Source organism: Arachis ipaensis, chromosome B07 (genome assembly GCF_000816755.2).
Source record: "Arachis ipaensis cultivar K30076 chromosome B07, Araip1.1, whole genome shotgun sequence".
Lineage (NCBI taxonomy): Eukaryota > Viridiplantae > Streptophyta > Magnoliopsida > Fabales > Fabaceae > Arachis > Arachis ipaensis.
In genome coordinates, this window is record NC_029791.2 from 124,374,405 (window position 1) to 124,391,737 (window position 17,333).

The window sequence follows — 17,333 nt, forward strand, 5'->3', positions numbered from 1 at the left end:
ATGCTTAGGTGACAACAAAAGTAATCGAATTAAACTATCTTACTTTTAGAAGATTAGATACATAGAACAGGAAAAAACGAGAAATATTCAAAATGGAACTTAGGAATTCATACAGCTAAAACGCACCGCCTTGCGAGATTTCTCTTTGAACTGTATCATTTTGTTCAGCCAACCAATTGGTGTTGCAGAACTTAGCAACCACATCAATTCTACATGTGCCCGAACATGAGACTGTACAAAAACAGAAGCCTGTATTCGCGAATAAATGCCATTCATTCACAACTGGACAGAAATTTCCAGCAAAATATTAATTACCAAAAAGCAGCAAGCAAAAGTTGCAATTTACCTTAGAAGGATCCACTCCACATGCCAGATAAATAGCTGCAGTTGACCTTGAAGCCTTAGATAATTGTTGTGCTTCATAAGGTAATGTAATCTGTAGGATTAGATCTGAAACAATGAGAAATGGGGAAGATAACACTCCAAATCCTAAAAAACAGGACACTGGAGTGTTATTGATGACACTTGATTACAAATGTTATTATCTCCGTAGGAAGTTGCCTTAAACTAATTGATCTATTTATGAAGCCAATGCTAAACTCACTAAGCCTCAGAAGCAACACAGATAAAAGTGGGAAAAAAAATAAATAGAAAATTCACTAATTACACTGTCCATTCTTTTTCCATAAAAATAATTATTACACACCAACAATTGTAGCACTATGAGACCAGAGTTTAGCTCTAACAATAATAAAAAAGGCACAATAACAGCTCCATTAGGAAGCTTAGCAAGTTAACTTAGCAGCAGATTACATACCGCGTGGAGGTCTACAATGAAGAAAAGTGTATCATATGTATTCTGCAAAAAACAAATAAACAGAATGTCACAAAAAACCCAAGTAAATCTATGAATAATTACACAACAACCGAATGGAACATATATAACCTGAAGTGCAACCCAATTCTTGATGGCTCCAAAATAGTTTCCAAGGTGAATTGACCCAGTTGGCTGCACTCCCGAGACTACCCTTTTCCTGTGAGAGAGAAACAACAAAACCACATTTTGACATCACCCAATTAAAGAGGCAAACAGAAGAAAAAACAGATATTTGAACTCAATTGAGCATTAAAATAATGAAACTAAAAAGAGAAGAAAAAAAGAGTGATTTTTACTTGAGAGGGGTTGGAGGAGTGATCGGGTCTGAAGAAGTAGAAGGTGCGGCGGTGGCAGAGGAAGTGCAAGAGCGAATAGAAGGGAGTGAGAAGCGAGAATGAAGGAGGGTTGAAGCAGCACACGACCTGTTTGTTGAAATGAAAATGAGAACAAACTGTGAGACACAGAAATATATAAGTTAAAAAAAAAAAAGGAAGAAAAGAGAGTGTGTGTTTGTTTGTACAGTGAAGGAGCAAGCAAGCGTGGAGAATAAGAAGAAGAAGATGATGATAGATTGAGGAAGTGAGAAACAACGGTGCCAGTGCCACCCATGTTTGATTTTTCGCTCACAACGCCTATCTCCTACTGTAATAGTAGAGTGCTACCCACCACACTCGCGCTTTTGAAAATTATAGAAACCAACAGAGGGCTCATTTTTTTCATTATGGATTTAGTATAGGTGTTGTCTAATAAAATGGATGCATGAGAAATATTTTCACTGCTATGGAGGTTGATCAAAACGTGGGTTACGTTTAGGTTTGTTTTAATTTATTTTATTTTATTGTTTTGAGAGAAAAGGACAAACGCATCATGCGTTTTGTTTTTTGATAACGTTTTAATTTTTTTTTAATTTCTTTTAACTCAATCGTAGGCCACGTTTTGTTGTTGATATAAAAAAAAAAATTTTTTAAAAGTAACCAAACGCATGTTGCGTTTTACTTTTTGGTGGCAGCTTTTTAATAAACGCAGGTTGCGTTTTGTTTAAAAAATAATAATTTAAAGAAGGGTCCAGCCTATAAATACGAAGCAACACTCTCATTCAGCTTGCCTTGCTCCATTTCTACTCATTGTATTCTTCTTTCTTACACATATGTCGTAGTTCTGAGTTTTTTTGGCAGTCAAGTGTATCAAAAAAATCGGATTAGGTGAGGTTGCAGTTATGGAAAATATTACAAATTTGCGAGTATATTATAGCGGTGAGGTTATACCAAACACACATGAGGGAGTAACTTTCGATGACGAAAACGATGACGGAGACTTGGTAGGCAATCCGGCGGTGCAAAATGAAGCAAATGCGATTGTAAGCCAGCACCCGTTTGGTGTTCCGTCTTTTATGCGGACTCTAGATCTCGAAGCCATGCATGCCCCGGAATTTCCTGAGTATGCGAATACGGGTATGTTTTGATTATTAACTCAAGTTTTATATAGTGCTTATTTTATTTGCCTTGTCTGACTGATGGTGGTGCGCATGTCGTAGGCGAAGGCAACGCTGCGGTGGAAGATGGCGAGTTTAGGGTCGGAATGGAATTTGGTTCGAGAGAGTCGGTGATATCTGCAATCAAAAGCTACACCATCTCTAGAGGAGTTGATTACACTGTGTATGAGTCTGAGCCGCAGACATTCTATGCGAAATGCAAGGGGTATGGTGTAGGGTGCGACTGGCTTATCCGAGCTAGTTTGATTCGAAAAAAGGCTTGTTGGGAGATCAGGAGATACAATGGCAAGCACACGTGCACCGTGGGCATGATTTCACAAGATCATGCCAAGTTGGACTCGGACACAATTGCAGATGCCATTAGGCCGTTGGTTGAAGCAGACCCCTCGATAAAGGTGAAGTCTATTATTGCAGAAGTCCAAGGCAGGTTCAACTACACTGTGAGTTACCGGAAGGCTTGGTTGGCAAAGCAGAAAGCTGTCGCAAAAGTTTTCGGTGATTGGGAAGTTTCTTACCAGACTCTGCCAATATGGTTGAAAGCAATGACAGTGAAGATGCCAAGGTCTCGTGTTCAAATTAAAACACTCCCCGTTTATCGTGAGAGTGAGGAGATTCTGGGTGTAAGAGTTCTGCACCGCGTTTTTTGGAGCTTCTATCCGTGTATTGTAGCATTCAGACACTGCAAGCCACTGGTGCAAGTTGATGGCACGCACCTGTACGGAAAATATAAAGGTGCACTTCTGGTAGCGGTTGCACAAGATGGGAATCAAAACATTGTGCCTATTGCATTTGCGATTGTCGAGGGCGAGACAGCAGACGCATGGGAGTTTTTCCTAACCAATTTGCGGAGATATGTTGTTACCATTGATGGTGTGGGTATTATTTCAGACCGCGGCATTCGATGGTGGTCATCGTTGGGGACATATGACGACAAACTTGGTAGAGTGCATAAATTCTGTCCTGAAGGGTGCACGTAACCTTCCAGTGACTGCCCTTGTCCGGTCAACTTTCTATCGGCTGAATGAATTGTTTACTCGGAAGAGTACCGAGGCTCATGAGCGTCTCCGCAACGGATTCACGTATTCAGAATTTGCAACGAAGAGAGTTGAAGAAAGCTTCCGACGTGCAGGAAACATTGTGGTCAACCGGTTCGACAGGCGCAACGAGATGTTTGAGGTTCGCGAGATGCAAGATGGTACCATTTACACAGTTAACCTTGCGCAACGACACTGCGACTGTGGCCATTTCCAGGTCGAGCGACTCCCATGTCGCCACGTGCTTGCATGTTGCGCCAACCAGCGTCTTGATTGGCAGGTGTACGTGCACGACGTGTACAAGATGTCTGAAATTTGCAAGGTATACAGAGGCGAGTTTGTTCCTATGGGTGACCCATCTACATGGGATAGATATGAAGGAGCGAAGGTGATTGCCAATTGGACATTGAGGCGCGCAACGAAAGGAAGACCGAAGTCAACCCGCTACTTAAATGAGATGGATTCGCGAGATATGCGTGGTCCTCGCAAGTGCACTATATGTGGACGCGAGGGACATAGCCGCAGCCGATGTCCTCAGCGCGCAGGTCCAAGCTCCGTTGGAGGTCATTAGTGATTAAGCTTTTCAATGTAACTTTGTTATGAGGTACTTCACAATTATGTGTTACTTTTTATGTAACCTCGTCATTGATTTTAACCTAGTTAACAATTTATAATGATTGAAATATTTAACCTCGTTATTTAACTTTTTAATAAATAAACATTTCGTTCCAAAAGTACAACATGATAATCTCAAACAGAGTTATACGAGAACAAGGCTAAATATGTCATAATAATAATACTGAGTGGAATCATCTAAATACTCGGTACGACAGTGAATACAAATCTGAATACAACATAGAATGCAAGATCAAATACAACGGACTACTTCCTCGGTGCCTTCTTCGAATACAAGGATGGGGTGTATTTGTTCGGAGGCGCAGTCTGTGTCCGTAAGTTATATGGATGACCCTGAGACACACCGGCATCCAGCTCACTGCTTGCACTGAAATCTGTCATGCTCGCACCACCAATGTCATACAAACCGGAATCACTCATCCCCGGACCACTCGCTCCACCAAGATCATACCAGTGCTGCAAGTCGTATCCCAAATCCCCCTCTTCCTGCTGCGGATACTCATTCAAATCAAACAATTGAGAGCATGGTGGTGCGGAAGGACCGGGCGGATCTACATGACCCGTCGACTGATCACAGTCGAAGTCACTGGCATGACCTGAAGTGGCGCGACGACCCGCAGACTGCTGAGATGTAGCAGGCCCTTCCTGTGGTGCCGTCGGAAATAGATAATCTGAATCTCTCAGGACCTGAGAGAAGCTGATAGTGTCAGATCCACCCAACGGACTAAAGTGACCCTCAGCTGGAATTACCAGATGTGGTATGTAAGGCTCAGGTGCCGGAGTTGGCTGTGGTTCCGGTATATATGGTGCCTGAGTTGGTTGTGGTTCTGGTATATACGGTGCCTGCTGCTGATATGCAGGCCACTGCTGAGCATATGCCGGATCCGGAAACTGCTGGGCATATGCCGGATCCTGAAACTGCTGGGCATATGCCGGCATCTGATACTGCTGCTCATATACCGGGACCTGATAGTGGTGCTGATAAACCGGAACCTGATTAACAATTAATTACAATTAATAGTAATTACTGATAAACATTAATAATAATACAACTGGTAACTAATAAACATACCTGAAACTGCTGCTCATGAGGCGGGGCTTGAGGCTGAGGGCCAGGTGGTTCTTCCTGTTGCTGTTGTGGTTCATCAGCGCCGACCTCTTCACCTGGAACTCTATCTGACAGTCGCAGGTGAACTCCATACTGTTGTGTGTACCACTCGTAGTATAATGGGAGAGGATGAAAGTCAACAATCTCTTCACCTAACTGTAATGTGTTATAGCGGTCAGAGCTCCACCTGTTAACCCATTCACTGTAAATCTGTCCCCAGTCATGGTTCTGTGCTCCTGTCAACCGCTTGCAATGATCACGACCAAGGTCGAACGCGGGGCCTGGTGGATGCTGTTGCATCCCGAACTGTCGTCTAACTCGGTCTGCTGGGTGCCATTCTATGCACTCGAATGACACTAGCGGCGACTGAGTAGAGCAGATAACCAAATGGGAGGCGAGCACATCAGGAACCCCCACTCCCATATACGGCCGCCATATGAACTGCACATTAGTTACGAACAGGCCGATTAGAAAAATTATTCTTCTGAATAAAAATATTGAACGTTACTGGTTACAACTTACATCGTCAAGTCCCATGTCGTCGAGTCCTCGCCTAAAATATACAGTAGGCCTCCGTATATATCTTGTATGTCGGCGCCAATGACTCCACCTAACAAAAAACAGAATAATAGAATAACAAATTAATAATAATAATAACTAAAATAATTACAATAATAATAATAATAATAACTAAAAATAATAATAATGTTAACAATAATAATAATAACAATAACAATAAAAACCAATACCGTCGTGCAAGTGGAATACGAACATCGCCGAGCTGATTGCGGGGTATAGGTGCCAGGAGCGGCATACGCTCCCACGCCCAAACAAAAAGCAGTGTCAGTGGGCCATCCATCTCTTTACATTTGTATCGTGATGCACGACACAACGATCTGTACAGGTGTGCCAGACTGGCTGCCCCCCAACTGTATGATGATATCCGGTGGAAATCCCGAAGTAGCGGTAGAAACTTCGAGTTTAATGAAGTGGTCGACTTATCCGTAAACACAATTGTTCCGAGCACGCAGAAAATGTGCGCCCGGACGTACCGCTCAACCGACTCCTGAGTATCACACGGCTCGCTATCTCTGCACCGCCGGACCCATGCAATATTAACCTTCCCCAATACGTGATCTTGCGGTCCGGGCTCATGACCAAAACACGCAATGCAGTTCTCCACCAAAAACTGGTGACTGCTGTCTGATCTACCCGTAACGGCCTCCCCATTAATCGGGAGACCAAGAATATAGGCCACATCTTCCAGCGTTACCGTGACTTCACCGACCGGAAGATGAAAAGTGTGAGTCTCCGGCCGTCAACGTTCTACCAAGGCACTCAGTAATGCAGAATGACCTCTCATTTCGCCTACTCGAGAAACATGTTGAAACCCAGTAAACTCCAGTGCCGCTGCAGCTACCTCGTTAAAAGTATCGGGCGGATCGAGTTTTCTAGGCAACAATTCTTCTTATTAAATTGTATTATATGATCTAAGTACTCATAAAATTTAAACAGTATTATATGATCCAAGTACTCATAAACATTATTCTTATTAAACATTATTCTCATAAAATTTAAAAAAAAAATTTAACTTACCCATTGAGGATGATCTAAGTACTCAATAATGTGATCTTCAGGTTTAGTAAAATCTTGAACCATTTTTTATTTTATAACCAAATGCAGCTATGCTTTTCACTCTTCTTCTTCCTCCCACAACCCTTCCTCACACAACAACACTCTTCACTCTTCACTCACATAATACTTACTCTTCAGTAACTCTCTCCTCTTCAGTAAACTTACTCTGCGTTTTGCATTTTAAACACTCCCGCAACAATTTTCTCCAACACGTGGCACGCATGCAACTAGGAACGCTGCAAAACGCAACCCACGTTTGGCTGTGTAGGTCTGACAAACGCAACCTGCGTTTTGCTTAGCCCTATGTTAGTCAACAATGCCCCTCTTAGCATGCAGGCCACGTTTCGTTTCCTGGTTTCGTTGCCCAGTCCAATCGCATCCTGCGTTTTGCAGGTATGCAGATTTTTGTTTTTTATGCCACTGCAAAACGTTACCTGCGTTTTGCATCTCTCTGAATCACCCAGGTCCACATTGATGGAAAACTCACCATGCATCCATATTTAACGTTATCACCATTATTCTCTCCATAACTAAATTAATTTCCGCCAACAGAGCTACTAAACATTTTTTTAAATCTGTATGCGAGAGTAAAAATGCCGGACAGTCAAATTTTTTTTAGCTTAATTAAACCAAATCAAATTTATGTACACACGTTTTAGTTTTTATTTTCATTTTTATTTTCGTTCTTCTTTTTTTTTTCCTTTTTATTATGTTTTTTTTTTTTGCTGTTTGATTTTTTTTCTGTTTGATTTTTTTTCTGTTTTTTTTTCTATTTTTATCATCATCATTATTATCATTTTCTTTTTTTTAATTCAATATCACATAATTAGTTTAATGAGTAACACATAAATTTTTGGTTAATAACACAATTTGTTAGAAACAACGTATGATTTTTTTATAAAATGACATCAAAAATTTTTTAAAAATTTTAGTGTTAAAATTAAGAAACTTCCTGTATTATGGTTAAAAAGTTTGGTTCTATTTTTTCATACATTTTACACAATTTAAAATTCTCTTTTTTCTTTCTCCTTTTTGTTTTTTTATTTTTTTACATTCTTATAATTTTTATTTCACTCTTTTGACAAAAATTTGTGTCAGTGTGAAAATTATAGAACTTTTTATGTCACAATTAAAAATTTTGGTGCTATTTTTCTAATAAATTCTACACAATTTAAAATTCTCCTCCTCTTTTTTTCTTCTTCATCACCTTTTTCTTTTTCTTCTTTATATTCTCCTTCTTATTTTACTTTTTCATAATTCTTTTTGTTTCACCTTCTTAATAAAAATAAAAATAAAAAAAATTAAACAAAGAAAAAAAAATAATAAAAAAGGTTGCAATAACCACGAGCACGAAGAGGATGAGGAGAAATTAAAAAGAAAAGTAACAACAACAATAACATTAAAAGAACCACAATAAAAAGAAAATGCGCAAAGAAAAATCAAGAAGAAGAAGAAGTATGTGATTCATGTTTGTGTGAGTGAATTTTGTTGGATTTTGACCAACTTAGTTAAATTTGATTGATAAAAATACTAGAATATATAATGTTAAATTGTATTCAATTATATGAGATTATGTTTTTTAAAATATCTATAAATACTCACATGTATTCGCCTTTTTCGCAAAGACAATTACATGAAGACTTGCGACAAGAATAAGACGAGGACACTAGCATTTTTTAAACAGGAATGGGGGCGGAGTCTGTTGACGGTACCCATTGTCATCCCTAAATAATCTATATGATAAATATAAAAGATAATTAATTTTACTAATATGGTATTATATAATTTGATATATAGGTAAAACTACTTTAACAATGTATGAGCTAACTATTAGATCAACCCAATTTGGTTTAGCATGAAATTAAGTTGAATTGATCTAATTAATTTATTAGTTCACTTAAATAAGTGTCGAAATTTAAATCCCACTTATGCATGCAACAACCCATTAATTAGAGACAAATCCTTAACCAAAATTCTAATCGCGACAAATTGATTCTTAATTTGCTGAATTAAAAAATATTNTATTATTTAATTTTTTTTTAAAGTTAATTAAACTGAACCTCATAAAGTTTACACTTTTTCAAGTGTACATTAAACTCTGCACGGCATAGCAGTTACCAGTGAGCTCCAATTCCAAACTACACACAGAAATTTATGCTCAATTACCCTCCCACAAAATCCTAAACCCTAGCACAATAGCCATGGATCTGGTGGATCAGGACCTTTTGTTGGAAGAAGATGAGGTGGAACAAGACTACACCTACTTTCTTCGTCAATATTTGGAAGAGCACCTCGAGGATGACGATGGTGATGGTGTTGTTCACTTAGCTGAACCATCTTTGCACACATATCTCGGTGGTACGTTTTTTTTTTTTTCCATTTCATTTATATACATTAGTTTTCTATGAAGAGGAATGCATTTCTGTTTAACCTAAATAATAATACTTGCATGCCACAGAAATTGAAGACACTCGCCACAGAACAGCTTTCTTGGATGGTGATTCTGTTGTGAACCTTCCTCTGTTTCGCCTTCAAGGTATATCATTATTATCTGTGTTTATGCTGCTTCTGCTCTTCATTGTTGTACACAATCAAGGAAATAGTGGGAATTATTGTGGAATTAGAGTTTTGTACTTTCAGGGTTGTCATCATGTTTGCATAATGTTGCATTGTCACTCTGTTATGGGATATTTTAAAGTTTCCACAGGTTTTGGGTTCTGTTGGCTTGTTCATCTTTTCCTTTGATCCTATGAAAGTTTTGTTGATTATGTTCTTGAAATAACTTTGTGTCCTTATGCAATTTTTAACTTTATGTGAATAACTTTGACTAATTCTGGCAATGTTCAGGAGTTGTACGCTTTCCCGGGGCTACTCTTCCCCTAAGAGTTATTGAACCTCGTATGGTGGCTGCTGTTGAGAGAGCTCTAAGTCAGGTCGATGTTCCTTACACCATCGGCGTGGTACGTTAACACCATAGGGTGGCTTCTCATGTTTGATTTGTGATCGTGATTGTGTTTTAGTCTTTTCAACGCATGTGTTTTCCTTTTAGATTCGAATTCACAGGGATACTGCAAATTGGAGGATGAAATCAGCTAGCATTGGGACAACTGCAGAGGTATTATTACCTGTCAACTGATGTGTTATAATATTTTCATAACAAATAATACATGCTATAGATGTTTTTTGCCACATATAACTCTTCAGATATAAATTACAGTTCTTGCTAGAGTTAGATATCACTGTCAACATGTATTATTGCTTAACTCTTTCATATCTACAGATTCGACAATATGGACGTCTACAGGATGGTTCGTTGAATGTGGTGACCCGCGGACAACAACGATTTCGCCTAAGAAGGTGTTGGAATGATGCAGATGGAGTGGTTAGAAAGATATTAATACTTTTACTGCTTTTCCTTTTAAATTTTTATCTATTTTGGCATCAACCATGTAACTAGAGGCTGATGACTACCCTTTTGTTCGTTTGGTTGTGATGGTTCTTCTTAGCCTTATGGAGAGATTGAAATTATCGAGGAAGGTCTACCATTGAAAACACCAAGGGATGTGTTTGGGGAATTAGGACCATCATCGGCCAGGAGCAGTGGTGATAAAGTCACAGGGAAGTCATATCAGGAAATTAGATCAAATCTAAATGAAGCTGAAACAAAGGATTCAAGAATTGATAGCTGTTCAACTTCCGGAAATCAGTCATGCATAGGAGAAGAGCTTAATGACTCTTTTGAAAATAGATATGCCTACCCATCAAATAAAATATCAACGGCATTCTGGCCTCACTGGGTATATCGTATGTTTGACTCCCATTCGCTTGCACAAAGGGCTGCAGGTATTTTGCTATGTTTCATGCGAGTGTATTTAATTGTTTTTTCTTTTTTTTTTCTTTTTATCAATATCACTATTGTTCTGAATTACATCTTGATTTTCTTCTGGCTGGTTCGGTATTTTTGAATTCAAATAGGGACTTCAGTGGAAAATTCATGAAGATGTCATCGTGTGTGTCTATAATTTACCCAAATAGGTTTGCATAACCCATGTGTTAGTAATATATTGATATATGGTTTTATCCATATATTGGTTTATTCTTTGTTGACATAAATTAGATGCTACATCTCGTTATTTGTTGTTGGTTTTTTCATGAAAACCTTGGTACTGAATATTGAATTCAAACCTAAGTGTGTAAGTGATATGTTGGTCTCAGAATAACAACTAATGGTTGTTTTGATCATCTGTAGATATGTGGAGGAAGATAATTGGCGTGCCTAGCATGGATAATCTCGTTAAGAAGCCTGATATTTTATCATTTTATATTGCTAGTAAAATACCTGTCTCTGAATCTACAAGGCAGGAGCTTTTGGACATTGATGGCATTGCATATAGATTGCGCAAGGAAATTGAATTACTAGAGAGTATTGATATTATCCAATGTAAAAGCTGCCAGGTATAATTGTTACCTCACCATAGCTCTACAATGTTGCACATCATATTGCCCTGTTTAAATATAGATTGCGAGAATTTCCCTGACTTAACATCTTAAAATCTGCAGACTATAATTGCAAAACGAAGTGATATGTTGGTGATGTCAAGTGAGGGCCCTCTTGGTGCTTATGTGAACCCCGGTGGTTATGTACATGAAATAATGACTCTTCACAAGGCAAATGGCTTAGACCTCGACGGGCCACCGGCTACAGAATATAGTTGGTTTCCTGGGTGAGTTTTGTCCACTTTCATATTAGTAACTTCAACTTTCAAGTACCATGTTATTGATCAATTAACAAGAGGCTAATAATGTATACACACGCTCACGGTCTCACGGATAAGATAATTGCTAGCAGTCATGCATGTTCCCCGCGCAAAAATTAGGGGGAAAATAGAGAAGAAAAAAGAGCTGCTAACATCTTAATGTGCTACTCTTGGCAGGTATGCATGGACGATCACTCGTTGTGCCTCATGCAGAACTCAAATGGGGTGGCTTTTTACAGCCACCACCAAGAAACTGAAACCTAGGTCGTTTTGGGGGATACGAAGTTGTCAAGTTGCATAAGAAATGGGCCAAAACCTTCAATCTTGTTTATGCAATATGGCCATACAGTTTATAAGTTTGATATATGTATATGACAGCACTTTGGTGCTAGTGTGTGTATCTAATGCCATGTTTATCTAGAATTCTAGTTTTAGTTATATAGTTTGGAATTAACAGCACGGTTAGGGTAAAATTATAAGTATCAACTTCTTGCAACTCTTGTTTGCAATTTGTTTTCATTATTATTATATTGTATTCCAAACAAACAGCAAATGCTGATGCCAAAAAGAAAAAAAAGAACAAGAAAAAAAAGCTTCATTCAGCATAAATTGTAATACAGATAATAGAGATGGTAATCCTTAACAAAGGGTAACAATTTGAAAGAATTAGCAAACTTCTCTCACAACTGGTTGAAGAATTTAAGTTCCTATGGCGATGCCTTATACAACAATCTATCTTAGCAATAAAATGAATCTGTTCCTAACAAGTATCTCATAACTGGAAAACCGCAGAGAGCACACTACTAATATGTTCTGCTTGGTTTAGTTCATGAAGCCGCCAAAAGCTTTGGTCTGAATCATAGTTTGTAGCCTTTGAAACTAAACTAAACAAAACATGATATAATATGGTTCAAAAATCTCAACGGTAGTTTCTGTAGCCTGGGCTGTACATGCAACTTTCTGCATATTTGACAAGATCCTTAGGTCGAGGTAGATGAGAAGCAAGACCTGTTTTACCAAACACAGCACAAAAGATAAAAGTATTGAACATGAAGAGAAAATAGAGCAGAGTTGTCTGAAACTCAAAACATTTCATGAAACTAACCAAGTTCATATGCCTTGGCTGCCACATTAGCAGCAATATGTGCTGATATCTTTCTGATATTTGAGAATGGAGGGTAAATCAGTCCTTTATCATAGTTCTCCTGTGACACTTGTGCAGCCAAAGCTTCAGCTGTTGCATAAGAAGAAACCGTTAGTGAGTTCTTGGTTCACCTTCTTGGAATTTAGATCGAATTGATTTTAGTGTATTTAATCTCTCTTAGTTTGAGTGAACTCACAGGCTGCCAAGAGCATCTCATCGCGTACGCGGATTGCACCGGAGATGATCAAACCCAAGCCGAAACCAGGGAATATGTAAGCATTGTTGGCCTGAACAGCATTGCAGGAAGCGCAAAAAAAAAAAAGAAAAAATAAATATATAAAGATCAGCCACTGAGATGTTTATATTGAATAACAAAATGTGTAGGTAGCAAGGGTCAAATGAAACCTGTCCAGGAACAAAGACTTTTCCTTCATATTCAACATGATCAAATGGGCTACCACTAGCAAAGATTGCTTGACCCTGCAAATTAAATTAAGATAAACAACATTAACATACAATGATGTGTGTAATCTATTCTGAATTTCTGAGGCTAATTATATAAGCAGTTATTTACCTTGCTCCATGTATAAGCTTCTTCAGCAGTGCACTCAGATTGAGATGTTGGATTGGAGAGAGCAAGAATGAGCGGTTTCTACAAAAATCATACATTTATTAGAGATATAATCATGTACATATCAGGAAGAAAAAGTAGTATTAGAGAAAGAGAGGAAGAACCTTATTCAATGATGCCATGGCTTCAATCACTTCTTTGGTAAATGTCTTCCCTACTCCAGATGATCCAATCAATACTGTTGGCTTGATTGCCTGATGGAATCAAATGTATGTAAAAAAATGATTTATTCTCTTAACAAATAAAGTACACACTGATTTTTTTCCCCCTTCCTTGTTTAGGAATTAGGAAATATAATAAGGTGAGTCACCTTGATAGCACCAACAAGCTCCTTTACAGGTTCATGCTCATGTGCCCAAGGCTTTTTGAAGTGCTGAAGCGATCCGAGGCGAGAGCTAACAATAAGACCCTGGAAAAAGAACATGCTATTTTGAGAGCTTTGACGAAAAGAAGATCTTGCGATCCAAGAAAAGTCATGCTTTCTTGTTTTCCAAGAAACTCAAGCTTCACGGTTTATACCTTGGAGTCGACAAGCCAAATCTTCTTGCGGGTTTCTTCCACTGGAGCTTTTGTCTGTCCATTAAGATAGTGTTCAGAAATATATACATAAGTATATAAATTTCATAAAATAAAATGCCATAGAAATGAAGAATACAACTCTATCAGATTTTTTTTTACCTGTTTTGATATTTCAAGTGCTATCAACTCTGCAATACCAGTTCCAGCCTTCATCAACCAAAAGATTAAAGTAAGAAAGGATCATTGATATCATTTCATTTTATTTCATAGACATTGTATATTCATGCATTCTCATAAAGTTATATATTTCTAAGGTAAAATGAATAGAGCCTCAAGGGAAGGTATAAAAGTTTTTACACTGATAATAATACATAATCTTTTTTTCCCTTCTGAAACAGTAACATGACTTTGTGAAAGATAGAAATAATGAAACAAATTTTCCCAAGACACTAACCTCTCCAGCACCCAAAAATAAGAAGGTATGATCAGCTAAGGTTCCCCTAACTAATTTTAAAGAAGCAAGCAATCCTGCTAATACCACAGATGCTGTACCCTGAAAGAAGATTAGTCATTAAGTAACCTCAAATTAGAATAAGCAATTCAAAAGCTTTCAAGCATGCTATTGCTACCTGAATATCATCATTGAAAACAAGATGAGATGAACTGTATTTTGCAAGCAGATCGAACGCATTATGATTCGCGAAGTCTTCAAACTGAAGAAGAACGAGGAAAATCAGGAAAACATTTGAAAAGAATCCAGAGATTGGAGTGTTGAATCTGATATGTTACTTACCTGAATAAGAACTTTCTCCCCATAGTTCTGCTTAACAGCGCGCATGAACTCATCTAGAAGCTCAGCATATTCCTATATCACAATGAACAAAAATTTATGTCAACACTAGAAATTTCACACTCAACAAAGAAAAAAGAAAAAGGATGAATCTGCATTCATTCAAGATCAAACCTTCCCAGTTGCACGCTTTTGTCTGAGACCAATGTAAAACTCATCATTCAGCAACTTCTCATTGTTTGTGCCAACATCAATGGTTATAGGCAAGCACTGAAACCATAGAATCCAGATTACAATCCATCAATTTGGTTAATTATGAGCAAAGAGCTAAAAGATCATTCAGTAGTCCTTACTGATGAAGGGCGAACCCCTCCCAATGCAGTATAGAGCGAAAGCTTCCCAACAGGAATCCCCATTCCCTAACATAAACCAAAAGAATTATGTCAACAAACTCATCTGCAAGTGTAATGCTGATTAGATTAAGGTAGAAACCACAATCAGTATCTATTTACCTGGCAGCCAAGATCTCCGAGTCCTAATATACGCTCGCCATCAGTGACAACAATAACTTGAATGTTCTTCTCTGGCCAGTTTTTCAGTACTTCAAGGATCTTACCTCTGCAGAGTTTCAATTCAAACACTTTTAGTATCTTCTTTTCTTTTTCACCTCAAAGGCTAAATTGTGAAAACAAGAACAGTGAATAGAAATAAGAAAGCATACTTCTCTTTCAAGCTGATGTATAGACCCTGCGGACGACGGAAAATGCTTCCATATTTCTGGCAGGCTTCTCCCACTGTTGGAGTGTAAACAACAGGAAGCAGTTCCTCAACGTTATCAATCAGAATCTTGTAAAACAGCCTCTCATTCCTCTCCTGAAAAATGCAGTCAGTGAAGTGTTTCATGTAAAATGATTACAATAAACATGGAGCTTGTTAGGAACTCAGAAAGTACCTGAAGATCCATCATGGCCATGTACCTATGCAGAGGAACTTCATACTGGCGAAGGTTATGCATCAACCTCTTCTCCTGAAGATCCATAATAACAATTGATGTAAGTAAATGTGACAGGATTCAATCTAAGATTCTTGGTAATTAATCACCTGAAGTTCTTGATTGAATACTGCTGGTGGCAAAAGGCCTCGCAGGTAATGAGCATCTCTTTCTCTCTCGGTGAAGGCGAGGCCTTTGTTGTAGCGCGGATCGCGCAGCAAAGTGCAGCCACTGTTAAACACAATTCAAAATGAGAACGTCCAGCACTTTTATTGAAATCTGGCCAACACTTAACAATCAAAAGAAAAATGAGTAATTCTACACCATTAGATGTCATCTCACACCCTTAAAGTTATTGATGATAACTAATTGATGGCTACACGTCACAAATTCTGCTGGCCCTAGCACTCCTCATTGAAAATTAGCACACAATACTCAAATTAAGAGCCTTAGAGAAAAGGTGGATCTTTATGTGAAGATGATATTGCGAACTATTAGATAGTTCAGTCAATAATATTCAGTTAAACATTTCAAATCATTTAACAGTTCACAATACCATCTTTTTGTACAAAGAAGACTTCATGTGAATTAAGATATGATCCATTTTTGATCTTATATATATAACAAGACGAGGTAGAGATAGAGTAATGCAGCATAGATCCAAAGAATGAAGAGAGACAAGACAAGTTACTAAATTATGATGTTTTGTCTTATGTATTTCACCTTGAGACAGAGAAGGACCAAGGGGTGATAAGCTGATCCTCCGTGGCTCTGTCTTCACCATACAAGTCTCTAACACCACCACCACCACTACCAGCAGCAGCTTCAACACCACCGTTCATCAATGTGCTTGACATCACTGCTAACAACTTTCTCACTCCCAACACCACCCTCTACACAAGATTATGAACAAGTAACAGTAAGAATAACTTACAAGAGACCAAAAAATGTTACGTTTGTTATTGTTCCTTAAAACGAGGTATGTGGTCTTCTTATATAGATAGATATTATGGTGTTCCTCTTTGCTTGGTTTGGTAGTGTATGAGGTGGAAAAAGAAGAATAAAAAATGGAGTTAGATTTCAACGTGATTGGTAGAAATTAGAATAGAGGAGCAGCACGTGTTGTCAAATAATATTCATAACAGTTACATTCTCTTTTTCTTAAAATTAAATTGCATTAATTTTAAGAAAAGGGGAATAGAAATAGAAATGATTACCGTGGTAGTTGGTTCCAGAAGACTGTATCTATTGAGGCAGATCATGGTGACGGTGTTATTGGTAAAAGAAAAAGAAAAGAAGGGAAGGAGGGAATGTATGTAGATTCTCCGCGTATTGTGAAAGTCAATAACTCAATATTCAACTGCCAACTGCCTCCCATGGCCTCCTTTCTTTCTCGATTCATTTGGGGATTCAAAGGGACGGGACCCATCATCAACCGTACACATTCAGTTACAATACACTTCACGTGAAATTGATAGTTAAGAGTTTTTAAATAAAAATTTAGTCAGATCAGTCAAATTATTTAATAACTCTCAGTTATTCATTTCACGTGAAATCGACTGCAGTTGAGTTTTTACCATTATCAATTCATCATTTGACTTTTGCCCAATTTAATGAGGGTAAAAATACATCTATACTTACTTGTCTTTATATAAATAATTTTTAAATATTAATTTTATATAAATATAACTGTACGTGAATTTTTAATTTTTATAACAA

The 17,333-nt window shown here is 37.9% G+C and overlaps 4 protein-coding genes across 4 annotated transcripts in view; 1 reads left to right on the forward strand and 3 right to left on the reverse strand.

Annotated features, from left to right (window-relative positions):
• The window catches only part of LOC107606285 (tryptophan--tRNA ligase, chloroplastic/mitochondrial), a 7,386-nt gene extending 5,749 nt beyond the window's left edge, over nt 1-1,637 (reverse strand). Inside the window, 6 exon segments of the mRNA XM_016308325.2 lie at nt 127-249; nt 347-436; nt 818-859; nt 947-1,034; nt 1,174-1,299; nt 1,398-1,637. Coding sequence (XP_016163811.1) covers nt 127-249; nt 347-436; nt 818-859; nt 947-1,034; nt 1,174-1,299; nt 1,398-1,486 — 558 coding nt within the window. The 5' untranslated portion in view covers nt 1,487-1,637.
• LOC110264754 lies at nt 4,175-5,636 on the reverse strand. The gene is made up of 2 exons (XM_021106789.1): nt 5,112-5,636; nt 4,175-5,032 (listed from the first exon to the last, which is right to left on the reverse strand). Exons 1-2 carry the CDS (start codon nt 5,568-5,570, stop codon nt 4,286-4,288), a joined length of 1,206 nt encoding a protein of 401 aa, XP_020962448.1. The 5' UTR covers nt 5,571-5,636; the 3' UTR covers nt 4,175-4,285.
• LOC107606287 (protein cereblon) lies at nt 8,844-12,109 on the forward strand. Its single transcript, XM_016308327.2, has 9 exons — nt 8,844-9,140; nt 9,241-9,318; nt 9,630-9,742; nt 9,832-9,897; nt 10,063-10,164; nt 10,289-10,625; nt 11,032-11,237; nt 11,343-11,506; nt 11,717-12,109. The coding sequence occupies exons 1-9, from the start codon at nt 8,984-8,986 to the stop codon at nt 11,838-11,840; spliced, it is 1,347 nt and encodes a 448-aa protein (XP_016163813.1). The 5' UTR covers nt 8,844-8,983; the 3' UTR covers nt 11,841-12,109.
• On the reverse strand, nt 12,114-16,997 carry LOC107606286 (NADP-dependent malic enzyme). Its single transcript, XM_016308326.2, has 20 exons — nt 16,832-16,997; nt 16,338-16,507; nt 15,725-15,845; nt 15,576-15,650; nt 15,345-15,496; nt 15,136-15,241; nt 14,977-15,042; nt 14,798-14,893; nt 14,627-14,698; nt 14,463-14,546; nt 14,288-14,386; nt 13,993-14,040; nt 13,834-13,887; nt 13,625-13,723; nt 13,419-13,508; nt 13,258-13,335; nt 13,089-13,163; nt 12,880-12,970; nt 12,645-12,773; nt 12,114-12,547 (listed from the first exon to the last, which is right to left on the reverse strand). Exons 1-20 carry the CDS (start codon nt 16,874-16,876, stop codon nt 12,459-12,461), a joined length of 1,839 nt encoding a protein of 612 aa, XP_016163812.1. The 5' UTR covers nt 16,877-16,997; the 3' UTR covers nt 12,114-12,458.

Bases quoted from the DNA above. Each gene is read 5' to 3' on its own strand.
- LOC107606287 (XM_016308327.2), top strand. From the start codon at position 8,984: ATGGATCTGGTGGATCAGGACCTTTTGTTGGAAGAAGATGAGGTGGAA. The intron at 9,743-9,831 runs GTACGTTAACAC...TTTTCCTTTTAG, and splicing joins TTCCTTACACCATCGGCGTG to ATTCGAATTCACAGGGATAC. The intron at 10,165-10,288 runs GTTAGAAAGATA...GGTTCTTCTTAG, and splicing joins GGAATGATGCAGATGGAGTG to CCTTATGGAGAGATTGAAAT.
- LOC110264754 (XM_021106789.1), bottom strand. From the start codon at position 5,570: ATGGGAGTGGGGGTTCCTGATGTGCTCGCCTCCCATTTGGTTATCTGC. The intron at 5,033-5,111 runs GTATGTTTATTA...ATTGTTAATCAG, and splicing joins CTCATGAGCAGCAGTTTCAG to GTTCCGGTTTATCAGCACCA.
- LOC107606286 (XM_016308326.2), bottom strand. From the start codon at position 16,876: ATGATCTGCCTCAATAGATACAGTCTTCTGGAACCAACTACCACG. The intron at 14,699-14,797 runs GTTTGATCTTGA...ATTGTGATATAG, and splicing joins AAAAGCGTGCAACTGGGAAG to GAATATGCTGAGCTTCTAGA. The intron at 13,509-13,624 runs GTGACTCACCTT...TGATTCCATCAG, and splicing joins AGCTTGTTGGTGCTATCAAG to GCAATCAAGCCAACAGTATT.